General features: G+C 45.8%; 1 protein-coding gene across 2 annotated transcripts in view; it reads left to right on the forward strand.

Annotated features, from left to right (window-relative positions):
• Positions 1-19,858, forward strand: part of si:dkey-91m11.5 (PH_BCR_vertebrate and RhoGAP_Bcr domain-containing protein) — an 86,501-nt gene that overhangs the window by 37,251 nt on the left and 29,392 nt on the right. Inside the window, exons 2-5 of one of the 2 annotated variants that reach the window (XM_061260447.1) lie at positions 9,578-9,762; positions 14,070-14,174; positions 15,681-15,866; positions 19,495-19,602. In XM_061260447.1, coding sequence (XP_061116431.1) covers positions 9,578-9,762; positions 14,070-14,174; positions 15,681-15,866; positions 19,495-19,602 — 584 coding nt within the window. Of the gene's footprint in view, positions 1-9,577; positions 9,763-9,874; positions 9,885-14,069; positions 14,175-15,680; positions 15,867-19,494; positions 19,603-19,858 lie in introns of those variants that run through there. The other variant, XM_061260448.1, reaches the window with a different exon arrangement.

A 19,858-nucleotide genomic window follows, 5' to 3' on the forward strand; every position in this document is an offset into this window, starting at 1 on the left:
CCTTGCCGTGGCCGCGCATTAAATGTATTTGTCTGATGAGAGGCGTCTATTCGGGAAAGTAATGAAACCTTATCTGCGCCTGTCACACTGGGGAGCGAGGGGAAGGGGGGGGGGCGTGCGGAGCACAAACAGTGACCCTGCCAAACTGCCCCCCGCTCCCTTCCCCTGGCGCTGACCTGTATCAGCGTGAGGTGTGCTGTTCCCATTGGCCGGGCCTGTTTGCTCAGGGAAAGGGTTTTGTGGGGACGGAGAGGAAGAGCACCTGTGGCCGCTCCCAGCCCTGCCGGATTGAGCCGGGCCTCTGCGGGCAGATGGCTCACCCCCTTATCGCTGGCGCAGAAGACAACAGCGGAGATAAATCAATAGAGGAGCACATATCATTGATCGCTCTCGCATTGTGTGGCCGCCAACCCCCCCCTCGTTCCGAATCCCTCGTGTCTCTCTGATCCTGTTCAATATGCAGACTGGGCAAAAAGGCGACCGCTGAGCTCCTCCTCATTTTCTTAATAATGGATCCCTGCAGGGCGCTGTGGAATATAGGTGCTTTTAAAAACGGGAAATGAATAAAAATATACGGCTGCATGTTTGAAATGAAGGGCATAGTAATGTCAGTGCTGGAATCCTACTGAGCAGGAGGTGGTCTGTGTTTACACTCCCTCTCTGTTGATTCATGTGCTGGTGACCTGCAGAAACCCTAACCCCTTCCCCTGGATCCGTATGACACAGCAGTATGTCAAACATTGCATTGAGCTGAGCCTGTGACCTCTGGCTCTCCAGTGACTTATCCCCCACTCACATCTGCCCTTACAGCCGGGACGCTGGGCCCGTCTGAATTCCTCTTAGTTCATCAGCATCTTTCACTTACAGTTCATCTCCACAGCAGGTAATGCTGGCGAGCTTGCAGTCCTGCTGTGTTACTGTGGTAAAGGTGGGCATGGTCTGCCACTGCTCTTCAACCTCTGTTTGAGATACGATCTTCCTCCCTCTCTCCTCACCGCTGGGGGAATGAGATCCTTGGTCGACTATCGATGCGTGATTTGCGTGTCGTCATATTTGGAGTGTTTCCCATTTAACCTACTTTCCTAAAATAAGCAGTTCTTTCATCCCCGTGCAGCCTCTGAAAAAATACAACCCCCCTCTCCCCTTCCCCCATTGTCTCCCAGGCTTTTCCTCCTGCTGCTTGGTTTTGTGGAGCTGCTAATTGAATGAACACAGAGGGAAGACAGAAATGGCCCCCATCTCCCACACAGATTGTACAAAATAAAACAAACATTTCTCTTCGCCCGATTGGAATTACCTCAGCAGCCCTTTGTGATACATTAGAGACCGGGGAGGTAAATCCTCACTGTTGATTTCATGTTTCAGTGAGATATGCAGCTGATTCTCAGGAGTTCTTGCTTGTCTTCTACACAAAGGAGATTTTCTTTTGCTGTGTTTTCAGAAAATAAATACATAACTGAAATTTTTTAATAAATATTTTATGTTGCTTCCAGTATAGGCCATACACTACCCTCAGCTGTCCATTCTGTGTAATAGCCCAGTTTCCTTAGATTCCTGTCATATCACATGGGAAGGCTAGAAATCCATATTACAGTAGAACCTGAAGGCACAAGCCGATAGAGCAGCCCAAAAACCCCCTATCCTCTGGATGGCCACGCTGCAGAAATATAATGCATGTTAGAGTTAGCATTAGGATGCTTCTTCTGTTGTCTCCCCTCAAAAGGACCGCTGCAGGGACTCTCTGGGAGGAAAAGCATTCAGACATGCTGTTGAAGTATTGTGTTAATGCCTCAGTCCTTTCAGTATACCTTTTTTGTTACATAAGGTTTCCCCATTTTTTCTTTCCTAAATGGTTATAAGCCTGGTACCAATGCTTCCATTAAGGAGTTGTGTTCCTTCAAGGTTGTTAATTGTCTTTAGCAAACAAATATGCTTTTGAGACAAGGCAGTTGAAACATTAGAGTTGTATGCCATTAATGCCATTAATGTAATGTAATGTAATGTATGCTTAATTTATGTGTGTATACATTTATTTGACTAAGTGCAGATGTCTGTCTTAGTGTCACTGTAAAATTAATTGCTTTCTCTGTCATCTCTGCTGTTTCAGATTTGCAGAGTTGGTGTTGTATGACACCTAAGCTGTGTAGATGATTGAATGATGTAATTATAATGTGCATAAGTTGAAATCCTCACTGCAGCCATAATTTAATGTCCTCAAAAATGATTAATTGGCTAAAGAAGCAGTCACAAACCCTTAAGCTTGTCTAATACTTAGACAAGACCAGACTCACAAAGTGCTTTTATAATAGTACACTTATGTTAGGTCAATTTAGGTTAATAAAACAAGTGGATAGTGTGGCATCTTTGTGTTTGAGGTGTGAGTGCTCCTATCCTTCTGCTGTATGTCTGGAGACACTTGGGGGAAATGAATCGAAGTAAATTTCGCTGCTTGTGACTGCTGAACAGACTATATCTGAGCAGAGTGAATTATTTAAGGCCAGTTGAAGGTATTCCCACTGGCCCGTTGAGATAGATGGGGGAGTTACACAGAAGAGATGGCCCCAGCCGTGTTGGCTTTCAGTTTACCACCAACTTCTAACAGTAAGCAGCGCTTATTTTCCTGTCCGTTTGTGCCAAATGTCGCAGACAGCTTCCTCATTCCCCTCAGAGAAGCGTCACGGGAGTCTCCGTATGAACATGGAACAGCCAGGTGGAATATTTTTTTTGGTGTCATTTTTTTCCCCAAGCCTGTTTTTTTTAAGGGTGTAGGCCTCCTGTCTAGGTGCCCCCCTGCTCCATGGCAGACCAAGGTGATTTTACGCAGCGACCACGCCGCTATATGTGGGCCTGGCCTCTGTCCCAGATTCACCAGACTGCCTTCCTGTTTTCTGCTTATCACTCCAGATAATTGCTCTACAAAGCCAGGAGATTACCCCTGAAAACGGAGCATGTGGCAGTCCCATCTAATTGGCTTCATTTATTCATGATTCTGTTTTTGACAAAAACACGGAGGGAAACCCATACTTTATTTTTGCTTTTTTTATCGTTTTGCTGCACCCTGGGAAATCACACTAATGCACGGAGGTCTAGACAATATGTCTTTTTCGCTTCATGCTGTACCAACCAACTGTACCGATATTATTTTTTTATTTATGATTTAGAAAACTGTTTCAGGATAAATAGGGCAGTATTTTAGAAATCCCATAACAGCTGTTCTTGTTGCTGTTCTATTGTATTCCATGTCACCAGGAATGTTCATTTTGCTGTGCTGGGCTTGAAAAAAAACCCTCGTCCTCCCCAGAAAAATGATGGCACCAAATGTATTCAAATCTGGCCGTTTAACCTGGGACTCATTTGATATCTTTATCTGCATACAGGCCCTGTACTTAAGATTCTTAGCATAATACAAATGATGATTTTCCGCCATGTTTTCTTCTGTGAATTAAATTGCCTCAGAATGACACGTTTAGAATTAATGCTCAGGAAGAGGCAGACGACTTTTCAATATATTTTTTTAATCTAACAGACGTGTAAAAACCTAGCACCCCTGTACCCACCCCCCACCCCCTCGCCAAAATTCCTGTTAGGAGAATACAGTACTTCTGAGACAGTGTCTCCCCCGGCTGTTTTAAAGGTTTAATGAAACCTGCGGCACGCAAAGGACAGCAGAGCGCATCCAATTTATCGCCCTTGTTCAGATCCCCTCCTCCGCCCCCTCCCGCCATCTTATTAAATCTCAGCCACAAAGCCCTGCTCTCCCAATGTATAAGAACACTGAAGAGGCTAATATAGGTGCGGGGAATTGGTGATGATTTTTGAAAGCCCTCCCTTTTTTTTTTTGTTTTTTAGCTACCCACTCAATATTTCTCTCTATGGGAATCGGTGGATTAAAGAAGATTCCGGAGAGACAGAACAAATTGTGGGGCTTTGTTCTGAAATACGCCGTTCAGTGTGGCTCTTTTGCTCTCTTAAATGTGTCAGGTGGAATATGTTGTGCAATGATGTGGGTGTTTGCCGTCGGTTATCTGTCAAACTCGAGATGCCTGCCCTTGCAACACTGGGACTGGGTGAACTGCCTGCTTTTTTTTTTTTTTTCTTCTCATGCACACATGATTTTTTCCCCCTGTGGCCTTGATAATATGAGAAATGTAGCGCAGCCGGGATGCTGGTTTAGGAGAGGGATCTTCGGGCCGGAGGGGGAAGGGTGGAACTGGCCTCCTCGTCTTCATTATGATTCATGGCTCCTGCGCTGAAGAGGCTACAGTGAGTCACGCTGCCAGTGCCAGGGCACATCCCACTGCAGACCCCTATCAGCACAGCTCTCAGGAGCACAGCACTGGGGCTGCAGAACTGTACAGCTCTCAGGAGCACAGCCCTGGGGCTGCAGAACAGCACAGCTCTCAGGAGCACAGCCCTGGGGCTGCAGAACAGCACAGCTCTCAGGAGCACAGGCCCCGGGGCTCCAGAACAGCACAGCATAAAGACAGCGCAGGGTGCTGCTGTACTCTGCAGCACAGCACATTACATTACATTACATGGTATTTAGCTGACATTTTAATCCAAAGTGACTTGCAGTTGACTAGACTAAGCAGGAGACAATCACCCCTGGAGCAATGTGGGGTTAAGGGCCTTGCTCAAGGGCCCAACAGCTGTGCGGAGGTTATTGTGGCTGTGGCTACGCCGGGGATTTAACCACAAACCCCCCTTCACACACACACACTCACGCACGCACGCGCGCATACACACACACACACACACACTCATGTACACCTATTCCAGTGCAGCAGAGTACTGGTTCTCCTCGTGACCATACCCCGTTGTAGTGCACACTACAATGCACTCTGAGAGCTAGACATCATTCTAATAATGCTATTTGCCTGAAGTCAGATACTTCAGATGCTATTTCAGCTAAGTAAACAATAAATATGTAAAGGCATTATTTTAGTCCTGCCACAGGGTGAATCATCTTGGAACAGGGTCATGCCTTCTCATTATGTCCTGTCTCAGGGCTCAGAGGAAGTGAATACTGTATAAGGTTAAACACTAAGCCACTGCATGCCCAGGCCACTGCTCTCCATCCATAGCTGTTGATCTTTTAACCACAAACCCCTCAGACCTGATTGGTTGCTGCCATTTTGAGTGAGACCGTGATTTGCTCCTGCTCTCTTTTTGAAGCCTCTCTTCAGTGAAAGGAGGCAAGCTTCCCTTCACTGCAGACACACCATCTTTTCTAATCAAAAACAGGAAAGACGCGCTGCTTGGATCTTGGTGGTCATTGGAAGGCAGGTAGTCCTTGACAAAACACTCTGAAAAGCCTCTGAAAAGTAAATGAACTCAAAAGGTGCAGCACCAAGGAAATGGGCCAAAGCACTCTGGGTGGGAAAAGGGGGGGAAAAGGCTTCATTGTATGGGCTAGAACAAGGCAAAGAAAGACCAAGGCATATCTACTCTAGGTTTTCATCACAGTCATGAAAACAATAGGTGGCACAGAGCGTATAGCTATAAGCCACCATCTTTTCTGCTCCAGCCAAAGGCACACCTTACTCCATAATCCCACCACTGACACTATAGTGCTCTCAGGTCAGAGGAATAAGTGCTTCCCTTTATCCTTTATCCCTCTCCTCCTCTCTCCTCCTCTCCTCTCCTCCTGAGAAATCCTCTGATCCCAGGCTCACACGATGGGGTCTGGGGGGTACGTCATCATCAAGGCTGTCTGTGAGCAGTGTGATCTGGGCTGAGCCCGGGGGACTCTGGGGGCTCGTACCAGGGGGCCGCGGGGCAAGGGGGCTTGAAAGGCTCCCGCCCTGCACCGCACCTCCGGGGTAGGGTATGGGGTCCCCGGTAATTAGCGCCGGTACCGAGCAGCGATTAAGGGAGAGGGACCTCTGTGTGTGTGTCTGTACAGGGGGCCGGGGCGGCCAGGGAGGGAGGGCAGGGCTGATTGGGACCGTGTTAGCGGGGGGTCTCATTTTTTGACGCGTCAATGTCACGAACAGAGAGAATTTTATTTTCCGCTTATGAGTACATGTATGGAATTAATGGGCCCGCCACTGGAGTCAGACCACTGGGGGATCATGGTAATGTGAACTGGGCGTGAGGGGAAATCTTGTCAGATGAAAGGAAAGTGGGAAAGGATAAAGATACCTGACTTTTTTTCCAGCCTTTTTTCAGCTCTGCCTGACCATGTTCCTTTAGCTCTGCCAGTCATAAAGCAGTAGTGGGGAAAAGGCCATTCTGTACCAAGACCTAGGTCCTGTGTGCTCTGCCAGTCACAACCATTACTTTATTTTTAGCAGTATAGGCTACATGAATTTACATTGTATAAATGAGTTTGAAGACTGCCTGAGGCTGTGACACACTTACGAAACAGATGTTGAAATATAGGAATTTTTTAAACATGCAGTCATTTTACCTTTTCATTTCTAAATCATGACCTACCTTAAAGTCCCCAATTGTATTTTTTAATTTATCCTTCACGGCGGCACGGCTGGTGCAGTGGGTAGCACTGCCGCCTCACAGCAAGGAGGTCCTGGGTTTGAATCCCCGTCACCCGGGGCCTCTCTGTGTGGAGTTTGCATGTTCTCCCCGTGTCTGCGTGGGTTTCCTCCCACAGTCCAAAGACATGCAGGTTAAGCAGATTGGAGAGTCTAAATTGCCCATAGGTATGAGTGTGTGAGTGAATGCCCTGCGATGGACTGGCGACCTGTCCAGGGTGTATTCCTGCCTTTCGCCCAATGTATGCTGGGATAGGCTCCAGCCCCCCTGCGACCCTGTTCAGGATAAGCGGGTTAGGATAATGAATTAATTAATTTATCCTTTACAGTTTGGGAAGCAGTGATATAATACACTAAATCCCTCATCATTCTTTTTGTCTCTGCCTCTATCCTGCTTTCTCTAGTTGCTTCCTTGTCTCCCAGTACGTGCATGTCTGTCTGTTTCCTGAGGCCATGAGTCATGTGATCTGTCAGTTCCCACATTGGTGTTCATTTTACATCCACCTGGAGGTTGCCACAAAAGCAGAGAACCCCCCTCCTTTCTGTTGTGTGAGTTTGTGCTCGTTTACCCGCCCATGTGACCTGCCCAAAAACATGACAGAGAAAGGCAACGGCCTGGTCGGTGGGTGGAGTGGTTTCCATGGCAACGGGGTTTAATGACCAACCTTTTACTGCCAGCGGGAGAGGGGTCGGTCTTCCGTCAGCAGCCCTCCGTAGGAAATCTCCGGGCTCGCAGATCAATCAAATTATCCAGCTATAATTTTTTTTCTTTTGGGTGGTGCTCTGAATTGATACCATATTTATCCATGTTGGTGCCCTTGGGATTGGAAATTGAATTTGAGTGGTAATGGAACGGGGGGCTTGACTAGCATGACTGATCCCCATCAGATAGAGCTGGCCTACACGGCTGTACCACTGACAGACTCACAGACTGTCTGATACTGGGGAAAGAGCAGGTTGCTCGCCCTGCCCCCTCTTTGTTGGTGAAGGCGCACTAAAGCGAACATAGCTGATTGAGAAGCTATGGGTCCCCAGGCACTGACAGGCTGGGGTAGCGTGAGCCAATGCGCTGACATGGACTGCATGTGTGCTGCGCTGGTTATTGCACAGAACAAGCTTTACCCTAAGATGCTATTGATCATTTCTAATATCATTAGATTGAATTGGTAGTGTTGAACATTTCCTTAAGGAAATTTTGCATCTTAATTCTTGACTGACAACACAGACAAAGAAAAATAGTACGAGAACAACGAGAATAGAGAATGTGAAAAATAATGAAATAATACATTAAATAATGATGCCATTTTGCGGTGGAGGGGGGTGATGGGGCATGTACATTAGCTTTATCCACACATCATGTCTCCAGGCAGGGGAGTGAATGGGTGAAAGGAGACTCCTTGTGCGGGTGGATCTGCGCTTTGCATTTGCGTGTTTCTGGCAGGGCTCTGGCTCCTGAAGGTCACTGAGGATTTCAGCACAGGGAAAATGGCTGCATATCTCCAAGGCTTGGTTCTGAGAATGTGTTGACTAAAAGATTTAGTTGTTAACATGAATTAAATGTACAAATACATTAATTAAGCTTACTTTTTCTTTGCAGTTTACTTTTCTTTAACAAATGTATTTGTTAACTACTAACTATTGTATTAGTTACACAAATATTTATACATTAGCAAACCATAGGGTAAATGTATAATTAGTTAACTATTAACAAATACACTACAGTAGAACCTCAGAGATCTGAACCTCAGGTTCAGTAGAACCTTCAGGAATGGGCAAGCGATTTATTATTTAAAATCACAAGGAAAGTACTGCTTATGCCATAAAAAGGACCAGGACAAAATTTGCTGTGTTGTAAAGTGTTACCAAAAAAGGAGTTTACCTAGTTACATGTGTTTAACTACATAAGTTGAAGTCCAGTTTACACTAATTAACATTTTAATAGTTTTAGCTGTTGAAGAAATAAACTTGGAATTTTGTTTTGTTTGGTTTTCCCACAGTTCTGCTTATAGTTGCAAATATTTTCAGGAATTAGATTCTAATCTTGAGAACTTGAGAGAATTGACTGTAAACCACTTACATAACCTTGTACAAATGATTTATTATTTTTGTTCCAGGCCCATTTAGAAATGTGTTTCTTTTTTTTAATTGTTGGCACCACACACAAATAGCATGTTTGGTTTCTGCCAAGGTGCTTATCTTCTTAATTAATTCCTCTGGTTCTTCAGTTTTGAATGTGATCAGAGTTGTCTTTGTCCCCCAGTGAGCATTATAGACTTGAAAGACTTCCAGAGATTTCAGCTGGTTTGTATTCCCCTTTTGTCTCAGACGACAAACTGTTCATCATAACAAAGGAAGAATTATGCCTCTCAATAGAGGAATTTTACAGCATGAAAATGTCATCATTTAGCCGCTTATAAATTATTAACAAGTGAGATGCCTAATTGAGTCCAATTATCTGAGAAGTGGAGATGTGATTTCTTGATGTTTTTTGCCTCAAATAGCCAGTAAATTAAAAAGGGCCACTAAATTTCTAATGAGTTCATAATATAAAGCTTTAATTGAGAAAGGCAATTAATGGTCCATAGCATGCCTTGTGACGTTTTCAATTAGGCCCGTGGCCTGTTAAAAACAATGAGCAGAGGCAGGGATGAGAGCTTTGGCCATCATTTTACATGTCAGAGAAAGTGGTGGTGAAGGCCCTTGTTCTCTATAGTGTGGTGATTGTATTGAGTGCAAGCTAGAGGATTCTTTGTGTCAGAATGAAATTAAGAGGCTCCTGTCAAAAGAAGATACCTTTAGTCATTATGCCTTTGTGCTCTCAGCATTAGTAGGGACGTTTTTTCATTCATAGATATGACATAACATAGCATTGCGCCCGTGCTATAATACTCGTAGACTGGACCATGTATTATGTCCCTGAACACAGAGTTCTGAGAACAGGATGAGTTGCAAACATGAAACACACACTGGTTGTGTTATTGTCCTAAACTTCTAGCACAGCACATGTTGTAGTGCCTAAAGGAAGGTGTTGACCTTTCTCCTTTGACCCCTGGTGACCTTTCCCCTCCCCACATGTTTTGCAGATGCCTCGTTCAGCGGGACGCCGCCCACGTACGGCTACGATGCGGACCGGGCGGAGGAGCAGCGGCGGCACCACGACATCCTCCCGTACATCGATGACTCGCCCTCGTCCTCGCCCCATCTGAGCTCCAAGAGCCGCAGCAGCCGAGACACCCTCTCCTCGGGGTCCCTGGAGTCCTCCAAATCTGTGAGTGCACCCCCTCCTCCAGGACACTCTCTCCTCTGGGTCCCTGGAGTCCTCCAAATCTGTGAGTGCACCTCCTCCTCCAGGACACCCTCTCCTCTGGGTCCCTGGAGTCCTCCAAATCTGTGAGTGCACCTCCTCCTCCAGGACACCCTGAACTAAGGCCGCTGTCTTTCAGCTGCTTACCGCAAAGCAAACAGAATCAGAAACATAAATACAATCGTTCAGTGTTTATACTGCTTGAGGTTGATTCTGTTTATCAGATTAGGTGTTCTTGCTTGTTTTAGTTTCCCCTACATCCCTACAGTTGTTTGGTATTCACTTTTACAGCGTGGTTCTCTGTGGTTGGCTGAGTGATACGATTGCCCACCTCTCTGGGAAGCCCTCAGAGGAACCCCCTCCCCCATGCCCTTTGCTGACCCTGCTGTGGTGCCAACAGCTTATCGCTCGTGCCCCGTCCTTTTGGCCACTCTCCTCAAACACCTCCCCCACACTCATTTGCTGAGAGACCATCAGAAATCAAACTGATTGATGTCTGTGTGCCTCCAATGAGTAATAGTGCCTGACTGGGAATAATTAGTTTTCTCCAAGATCTACAATGAACCTTTGACCCCCCCAGGCTCAGCTCTCTGGTAGGTTTTAATCAGATCTGCTTCCTCGGCCCTTAGCCCGTCCCCCGGAGATGGCAATCCCTCTCAGTCTCTGTTTGCCCTGAGCACACCATGCTGAGCTGGACAGGGATTAGCGCTGCAAAGCCTGTTTGGAAATGGAATCCTCAGGTAAGCCTGGTAGACGTTTACCAGAGACAGTCCCCTCCCTCCCCATTATTTCTTTTTAGCCCCTCTGTCAATTACTAGGAGCTGCAGTCAGTTAGATGCCAGGTGCCATGATAGAAATGTTCCCATTTCTTGACATGCTATGAAAATTATGGGACAGCAAGAGCCACTCATTTCTACCTTGTGCTACTGTGCCTCATGACAACCTTCATGCACAGCCAATCCTGTGATGTAAGCAGGCTTTCTTCACAGAACACAAAGAAGGCCAGATAGCTACCTTGGCCCCACCCCCTGCCTCCCACATACTCTGCCCCATTGTACAGAGGCAGAGAGGGGTGTGACTTCTGCCATATACCTTTATCCTGTCTGTAAGCACTCTAGGTCACATGACGTCTGTGAAGTTCTGACAGCTGCTGGGTTGGTGTGCGTGTCTGTCAGGTGTACAGTCTGTGTTTTTCAGACAGAACTGTACACCTGCACACTAAAACTGTTTCCTGGTCCTCAGCATTCCCCACACATCCATACAATCACTTGTTTCTAACAAGTAGTTAACTGAAGCACCCCCAATCACCATTATTCAAACATGCATCTATGCTCAAGAGATAATATGTAGACTAAACACCATTTCTCAATACAGAAAAAAACATAGGAAATAGTAATTTCATTTATTTATGAGCTGAACACAACGTGAAAAATCAATTAGCTTCAGTCAATGTTGTAGTTGCTATTGACATATTTTTAATTGGAATATAAGAACACTGCAGAGCTGGTTTAATCCATTGAAATTGTTCCTTGGATATCCAATATCCTACAATTAGCCCCTGGGTTGTTTGCTAATGATTTAAACCTTTGCTGATTTGAATTGTTCAGCTTTCATGTACAGTTTCGCCTGTGGTGGGTATAGATAATTATCCTGTGTAAACAGTTTCATGTGGTGAGTTCCCTCATCGTGCCTTTCTGTGTTTGTTGAATGTGCAACATTGCTAATGTGAATGTCATAGTGTAAACTTTGCTGTGTTAATTTGCTTTATGTGCTCACAAAAGACACTGTCACTGTCTGCAGCTGAAGATTTACAGGAAAGCGGGACCAGATCATTTTCTTTAAATCTTATGATTGTGAATATTTTATGAATAAATGGTGATAAATAAAAGATGACCGTCTGGAGGGTGAAGCCTGTCCCAGAGGAGAGCTTCTGGTGAGAGGATCATGAATAAACGCTTGCGTGCCGGCCTCTCCCTCTTGCATAATTAACATGCAGTCGCTCCATGTTGTCAGATGGTACAACAAAGCATTCGAGATTGTCTGTTTCTTTACTACTTTATTACATACTCCAAAGACTTTGGTTTTCAAACATTTATTATTTTTCTGTTTTCAAAGGATAATATGTAGCATATCCACTGTCGCAAGGCTGCCCAACCCTGTCTCAGAATATCCACTGTCTTGTTGGTTTTCAATCCAACCCTAACAAAGCACATCTGATTCAACAAATAGATCTCGATGAGCTGCTAATTAGTAGAATTCAGTGTGCCAGATCCAAGTTGAAATGAAAACGTACAGGGCGGTAGATCTCCAGGAAGAGGGTTGGGCAGCCCTGCACTGTGGCATTATGCTGAATGGAAAAGGGTAAGGCCTACAGTGTCATTTGGTGAAGTAAAGTAGAGGATTAAGGGGATGTGAAAAGCCAGATGCATGTTCAGGGCTGTATTCCTGGTTGGCTGGAATAACTGGCCCTGCAGGGAGACACACACGAGATCCAAAACCAAAGTTGAAATGAAAATGTACACGGCGGTAGATCGTTCTGCCCTGTGGTATTTTGGGAGAGGCCTCTCAGCTCCTGCTGTCTGCAACACAGCAGTAAAGTGTAGTGGCCTCTCGCATGCGTCTCCTGCCCACCCCACCCCCCGGTAAACAAACATCAAGCAAAATGGAACTGCTTATCAGGACACAATAATGCAGGTACAGATGAGGGACAGATTGAGCCGTTTTCAGACTGGCCGTTTCTCCTTGGATTCTGTCACATCTGCTGTCTCCCATACCTGTACAGCCCGTAGCCCTACTGAGCTTGAAATCACAGATTGGGAGCACCCAACGATCTTGGCATGCGCAGTTGAGCCAACCAAGAGGACCAAAAGTAAGGGCTTGCATTTCTAGAGTATTTCATAGGTTCCAATACACCAGACAAGCTCAGTAAAACGTAGAAAAGTTCTAATTCAAAACAATGACATATTTCACCCTGTCCTGGGAGGAAGGAGTTTTTGTGGCAGCATCTCTTAAATGTCGTTTGGGGCCTCCTCCTCCTCCTTGTCCTCCTCACGCTGGTGGAACAGTGAGGCGAGGATGCACAGCAGGGCCTCATTTCCTCCTAAGCGCTTAATTTCCTCATTAGGACGTGTAGTTGTTTGATTGGATTAAACCCCGTTTCCCTGGCTGCGGGTGTAAGAAACCCCCCAAATACAACAGAAGGTGGAATTATCTGAGAGGTTAAGGAAACGTGTGTAGTCTGACCAATGCTACTGGAACATGGTTAATTTAATGTTGGACAAATGTATACAATAATGTATGCAAAAGGAACTGCAAATGTCCGCCAATAGTGTGGCTCTATATGATTGCTATCTATTTGTATAGAAACGGACGTGCCTGTGGCCTCTATAGCCTACAATGATACACTTAGTATGTATCTTGTGACGGCACTGTCGTATAGGTGAGTGATTACTGGGTGCAGGTATCCTAGGTTGTCTATGTCTGTTAGGACTCTAAACTCCTAAGTGTGCAGTGGTGCGAGTCAAGAGGATGCAGGTTCAAATTAATACAATTTATTAAACAATGTGCATTGCAGAAATAGAATGCCAATGTGTTACAAGAATTACAAGGTGTAATATGAACAGCTATGTGCAAATGGTGCACTGGAGATTGTATTTGCGAGTCTCCTCGAACTATTCCACATTTCCCTCTATACACCCAGGGTTTACAGGAAAAACAACAAATCATAAAATAAAGCGTCACAAGACGGCGGTAACAACAATTGCCCTGCTGATGTTATCTCTGTATGTCTAACCAATCTGGTTAACCTTTGTAGCACAACTAACAGGTAACTTGTATTACCTGTGGTTTATTCCTACAAGATCTTTATTCAGCAACCAGTGTACCACACCACCAATGACACCAAACTATTTCCGACAACACAAGCCATCTAAAGACACTAAACTCTGTATGTGGAAAACCCATGATCTATACAGTACTATTTCACCTCAACAGTTCTGGGAGCATTCCACTGAGGTGGCAGAATTGCACAGAGGCAGCACAATGATGGGAGCAATAGTCCTGTATTGACGAGCACTGTCTTTTCATCAAACCTTGCTGACCCTGTGTCAACGTGGTAAACACAGTCTCTTTCCTTTTGGGTGTCTGCAGAGAGGCACACTTATCTAAAATGCCCTACACTGGGACTGCTGCAGCAGGGGCTCTATGTGGGACTGAGGCGTTGGCTGTAGCCCCCATCCTCCCTAACCCTGGCTCTCTCCTCCCCCTCACAGACTGAGCTGGACCTGGAGAAAGGCCTGGAGATGCGCAAGTGGGTGCTGTCTGGAATCCTGGCCAGCGAGGAGACCTACCTCAGCCACCTGGAGGCGCTGTTGCTGGTGAGTTGACACACGAGGGCATCTGATTGGCTACTACTGGGTCTATAGTTCTTCATTCTATCTACTCTCTCCACCTCAGGGCATGTCAGGGAACGCAGGAAACACACAGTTGCTGCAGAGTTTCTGCCAATCCCACATCATAGCACTTTTCATAGCGTAAGGTTTTACTAAAAAGCAGTAACTAATTAAAAAGCTATAGCGTGTCTAATGGCCCCATATCCACAGCTGAGAGACATGTTACATAAGTTATACATGTTGTCATAATTGCGGGTGATTAGCAATCTGTCACAGGCTTCTGGTTTGAGGGAGGGGTCACACCGGAAATTATATAAATTGCTTTGGGAGCGCTTACCTCTTTATCACAGAGGAGAAATCAGCAGAGCTTCAATTGTGTATACTTTCCAAAAAACGTGCAGTGCCTACAGTATATACTTCAGCTTGAATCTTTTTTCACCGTCATGTAGTGTCTGGTGTCTGGTGCTTTTCAAACAGCTGATACAGCAGGGGTCTCAGCTTTGCCTTCTGCCTGTAACATGTAGCCTGGTGGCTAAGGTACATGACTGGGAGGTGGAAGGTTGGTGGTTCAAGCCCCGGTATAGCCACGATAAGATCCACACTGCTGTTGGACCCTTGAGCATGGCCCTTAACCCCACATTGCTCCATTGATTGTCTTCTGCTTAGTCTAATCAACTGTATCAACTTTGGATTAAAGAGTCAGCTAAACAACTTCTCAGCTAACCCCTCTCAGCCACATCCCCTATCTCCCTCACCACTGTGCTGTCCTTCAAATGAGACTTTAAATTGAGATCATTGAAGATTCCCAGCGATCTGTGTTTTCTGTGCCATTATTGGATCCATATTGCACCATTCATTTGAGGATCTGAATTGAAATGCTCCTAGAAGGGCCTGTCTCTTCTCATTCAATGCCAGTGTGACAGCCATGTTCTGCACTGCAGTCTTTCTGCCAATCGTTGGAGGTGGAGAGGCAAGAATTGCATAACCAATTAAAGCTGTAGGCAGGATTTGAAGGCCAGATTGAGAAACAGTCATGTGGTACGAGTGGAAAAACAAAACGGTGTAATTTATAGCATTTATGGTTGCTTTGAGATGTCCGTTTACTGATGCACTCACCAGATGTAACTGTTGGTCTCCTTGGAAACGGTTTGTTGAGGGATGACATTGATGGCCATTCGGTTTCTTACAGTTTCTCTGCTGAGAAAAAGTGTGTGAAGTTTCCAGATGGGCTCACACTTTCCTACTCTCAGAAATACACAAATATGTGTAATCAGACATGCATACACACCGACACACATACAGTACAACTATGCACAGGCGTGTACACACACACATACGCCCACACACACACACACACACACATACATACACACGCACACACACACACCCGCCCCCCACACACACACACACACACATACACCCCCCCCCATACACACATGCACACACACACACAGTCGCACACACACATGCTCATGATTTCTTTCTCCTCAGCCCATGAAGCCACTGAAGGCTGCAGCCACCACCTCCCAGCCTGTGCTCACCCTCCAGCAGATAGAGACCATCTTCTTCAAAGTGCCCGAGCTCTACGAGATCCACAAGGAGTTCTATGATGGCCTCCTGCCCAGAGTGCAGCAGTGGAGCCACCACCAGCGCGTGGGCGACCTCTTCCAGAAACTGGTGGGTAGTGGAGGCCATTTGCGGTCTGTGGATCGTCCCTCAAGTATGACTGGTCAAAACAGCTCATATTTGTCTCTCAGTCAAAACATTATTTCTGTGGGGCTCCTCTTCTATATCTGGGTTGCTGCTTTCCAACGCTATTTTTGTTTCCACTGGGCTTTTTTTTTTTGCCTCACTTTTTTGGGGGTTCCGGCTCAGGCTTGCCTCATTCTGATGACCTATTTCCTGTTTCTGTGAAGCAACTGTTACAATGTCTCTGTAAAAGTGCTGTACCGATAAAATAGAATTGAAATGAACGAAATGTGTGCTCAATGAGAGATGCTGTACTTGCGTCCCACACACCTGTTGGAAGTGTATTCCCTCTCGCCCAGCACAGCTGGTGCAAGCCCTTATGGTGCCCTGTAGACTGCACAAGGACTGGGACAGATATTGCTAAGCAACTATGCAGCACAATTGAGCTGCGTGTGCTCAAGCCAAAGATGGTAGGGTTGTAAGCATGTAAACAAGGAGTGTGAGCAAAGAAGATGGATATAAGGGAGAGACAAGCCTACCTTGGTTTTGGGCCTTGTCATTGTTGCTTACTCAGAAATACTCTTCCACAGGTGCTTTCTTGTGGACACTGGATTATAGTATTGTAGGAACATGCAGTCATCTGGTCTTAACCTGAGGTGAAAGAATAGTATGAATCAATGGTGAGGGGATTAATTTTATCAGTGGGTTCAGAGAGGAGAACCTCCTTCCCTTCCACCTAAAGCTCTTGTTTTTATCATCACCCATCAATCAAAGGCCCAGCAAACCAAGTGTTTATAAAGCCAATGATGACATCAATGATGGTTCTGTGATGGTTGCTGTAATACGAAATTAATTACATTCTGAATTCATTATGTATTATGCTCACGTCATTTCACAGGGTTCTGAAATGTACAAAGCTTCTCAGAGAGTTTACTGAGCATTAAGTAGCTTTGTGCAATGTTTGGTACATTCCTTGCCTGCACTGCTAAGCTGTGTGCTTTGTGCATTTCCCTGGGAACCAGTTATGAATAATGCTGCTAGTTAATAGAGTCGTTATGTTTTCCCTGTTAGCTGCAGAGTGCTGTCTGTCTCATGCGAGTTTGGGCCCTTTTGTGTGTTTTTTGTACGGGTTACTGGCATCTTCTGCCATCATCTCCCCTTCCCCTTTGTTCCTTTTCCACGTTATATAAACTATCAAATATTTCCCAGAAAATGGCTTTGTTCTGTGAGTAACGCAACATGGAAAACAGTCAGTCACTATCAGAGGATGTTTCTGTTTCGACGGAGTTCGTCCCGAGCGTGCCTCTCTAAACAAGAGTTTTTTTTTGCGGAGGCTTCTGGGAGTTTGCGCCCGCGTATCTTTGATGGCTCTGCCGACAGGCTGCTTCCATGGGCGGCGGGATGTGGGGCCGGCGTTCAGAACACACACGCCCAGTAGTCTCTCTGTTCACCGTCAAAGGCCTGAACCTGACAGCTACTAAAGGGAGAGCACGTCTGTCTGTGGTGCATGCGTAAGAGCTGTCACCCGCCTGCGCGCAGTCAGCATTTCAATTCCTCACACACCTGGGCGGTGAAAAAGGAAAAAGACAGATCATTTCCTTGCATGTCAGATGTATGTCTTTCAGTAAGATCAGAGGCACTGAATGTTTTAACAAAAAACAATACCCAAACTATAGGTCTATTTATCAATATCATTTATAGATCTAACATAAATGCTATTACAAATTACAAATTTGGAGAAAGTCTAATTAATCAGGAATAAGAATGAAATGTAACCTGTTGGTTTCCACCAGTCCACAGCCACTGTCGTTGAGGGATTATATTACTGTAATGCTGGGGGTCCAGTAGTACCCCACTGTAAAAGACTGGGCTGTGGTTCTTTTTTTCTCTGTGGCAATGTTAAAGGATAGGAAGTAGCGAGCTGCCACGAGGGACATCATCCCTAGAGATCAGTGTAGTGTGCTGGAACATAGGGCTGTGTTCTCAGGGCTCAGCTGCTGTTTGTTTTGGAAATCCAGCCGAGATGGTACAGTTGCTGTTAAAACTGTTTCTAGAGTGAAGGTATTATGATAAGCCCTTATAGTGTATGCGTGCAGACATGTATGTACGTGCCTGTGTTTGTGTGTGTATGAGTGTGTTTGTGCGTTTGCGTGTGTGTGCGTGTGTCTGTGTGTGTGTGCGTGTCTGTGCTTGTGTGTGTATGTGTATGTGTGTGTGTGTCTGTGCCTGTTTGTGTGTGTGTGTGTCGGTGCATGTGTGTGGGTCTGTATGCGCATGCATGTGATTGTGTGTTTTATGCATTCTTTACTTGGCATGTGGCCCGTCTTCTCCAGCAGAAAACAACATTTGACCCTGGTGGACACATTCATTTTAAGCAGAGGCATTAGAGGATCCTCCCCCTCGCCCACCCCAGCACACTGGGGTCCTGGGACTAGAAAGGTAGCAGCAGGGGGGAAATAAACAGGAAGTCCACCCCCAACTGCCTCAGAGAGGAGGAGCCACAGGATTAGTTCAGACTCAGATTCCCACAGCCTAGCCGTGTTAGGGTATAACATCATGCCATGGTCTGTGAATGAATGTGCTGTTAGCTGTTAATGTTGTAAAATCAACGCTGGTGTGAATTCCGTCATGCACACTGTGTGTTGCGCAATTCCAGTAATACTGAGCTGCCACTGAGTCTTTGCCCACTCTAGACAGAAGTGCGCTTTTGACTTATTATGAGTATTTATTATGATTCATTTGTAGCTCATCTTTTTCACAGCAGGGACACCCAAGTGAATTATTTGAGAAATCTTAAAATGGGGAGTTCTGCGCCAGTTTTGTGTCTTTTAACTGCTGAGTCATTGCCCTCATGTGGCTCTGTAGTGTTGCGTTTGATAGTGATGTGTTCACGATAGATGCCCCCTGCTGGGTGAGGCTGCTGTAACGAGGGGAGGCACGTCGGCGAGGCAGTGAGCCAGCCCGGCCCCGGGGGTTCTGCACCATGTCTGCAAAACCATTTCTGTTGCTTCGCATGAAGCAAAGTTGCTTGTGGATTAAGAGCAGCTGAGCATAGCATGGCCTGTGGCTGATTTGGGAATATTCATCCCAAACCCTCTCCCCCCCCCTCCACACCACCCTTCATCATGATCAAGTTTCCACTCCTTAATCGTTCCTCCTTAAATATTTATTTAAGGAAATGGCTTCTTAAGATGGAGAGGGATAAATTACTGCAGCCTGGCAACAACTGATGAATTAGCGCGGCTCAATTAAATTTCCAAATGAGGTGGACTAGTGGTCACAGGCATGGATTGATCACTTTTAAGCTGGTCCCTGCTGTCATGACAACGGTAGCATTGCCAAAGTGGAGCCTTGCCTCTGGGGGCATTGACACAAGCCGATCTGTCACCCCATGTCCAATCCTGGTCTTCATCGTTATTTTAAGCTCCACTGCAGAAGGGTCATATGGCTACATCTGTTATTTGTGGTGGTCAAAAACATCATGTTGTTTTTACATTACATTTACAGCAAATGCATTTACTCACTGAAGTGGTTAATGTTACATGTCTGGAAGAACAGCAGGTAAAAACAGTTTCACAAAAAGCTGACTTTTATTCGTCCTTGTCTCTCCCAACAGGCCAGCCAGCTCGGCCTGTATCGGGCTTTTGTGGATAACTATGAGGTTGCCGTGGAGACAGCAGAAAAGTGCTGCCAGGCCAACACGCAGTTTGCCGAAATCTCTGAGGTATGATGTCACCAAAAGCAGGATTAGAGATGGGTACTGACTGATCCTCTCCTCCCTGGGGATGGGGAAGAAGGGGGTTGGGTCACAGGATTGTGCTCCTTTAGCCAATGTTCTGCTCTGAAAAAGTCTGTGGTAGATTTCCAAATAACATAGCCTGCTGTGCCCTCAGTCCATAGCACAGGGAATAGAAATGGCTCTCACATAGCCCATACAGGCTGGTTTCTCCTGAGGGTAAAGGGCCGTTTTATGCCCTCAG

Source organism: Conger conger, chromosome 11 (assembly GCF_963514075.1).
Source record: "Conger conger chromosome 11, fConCon1.1, whole genome shotgun sequence".
In the NCBI taxonomy this organism is placed as follows: Eukaryota; Metazoa; Chordata; class Actinopteri; order Anguilliformes; family Congridae; genus Conger; species Conger conger.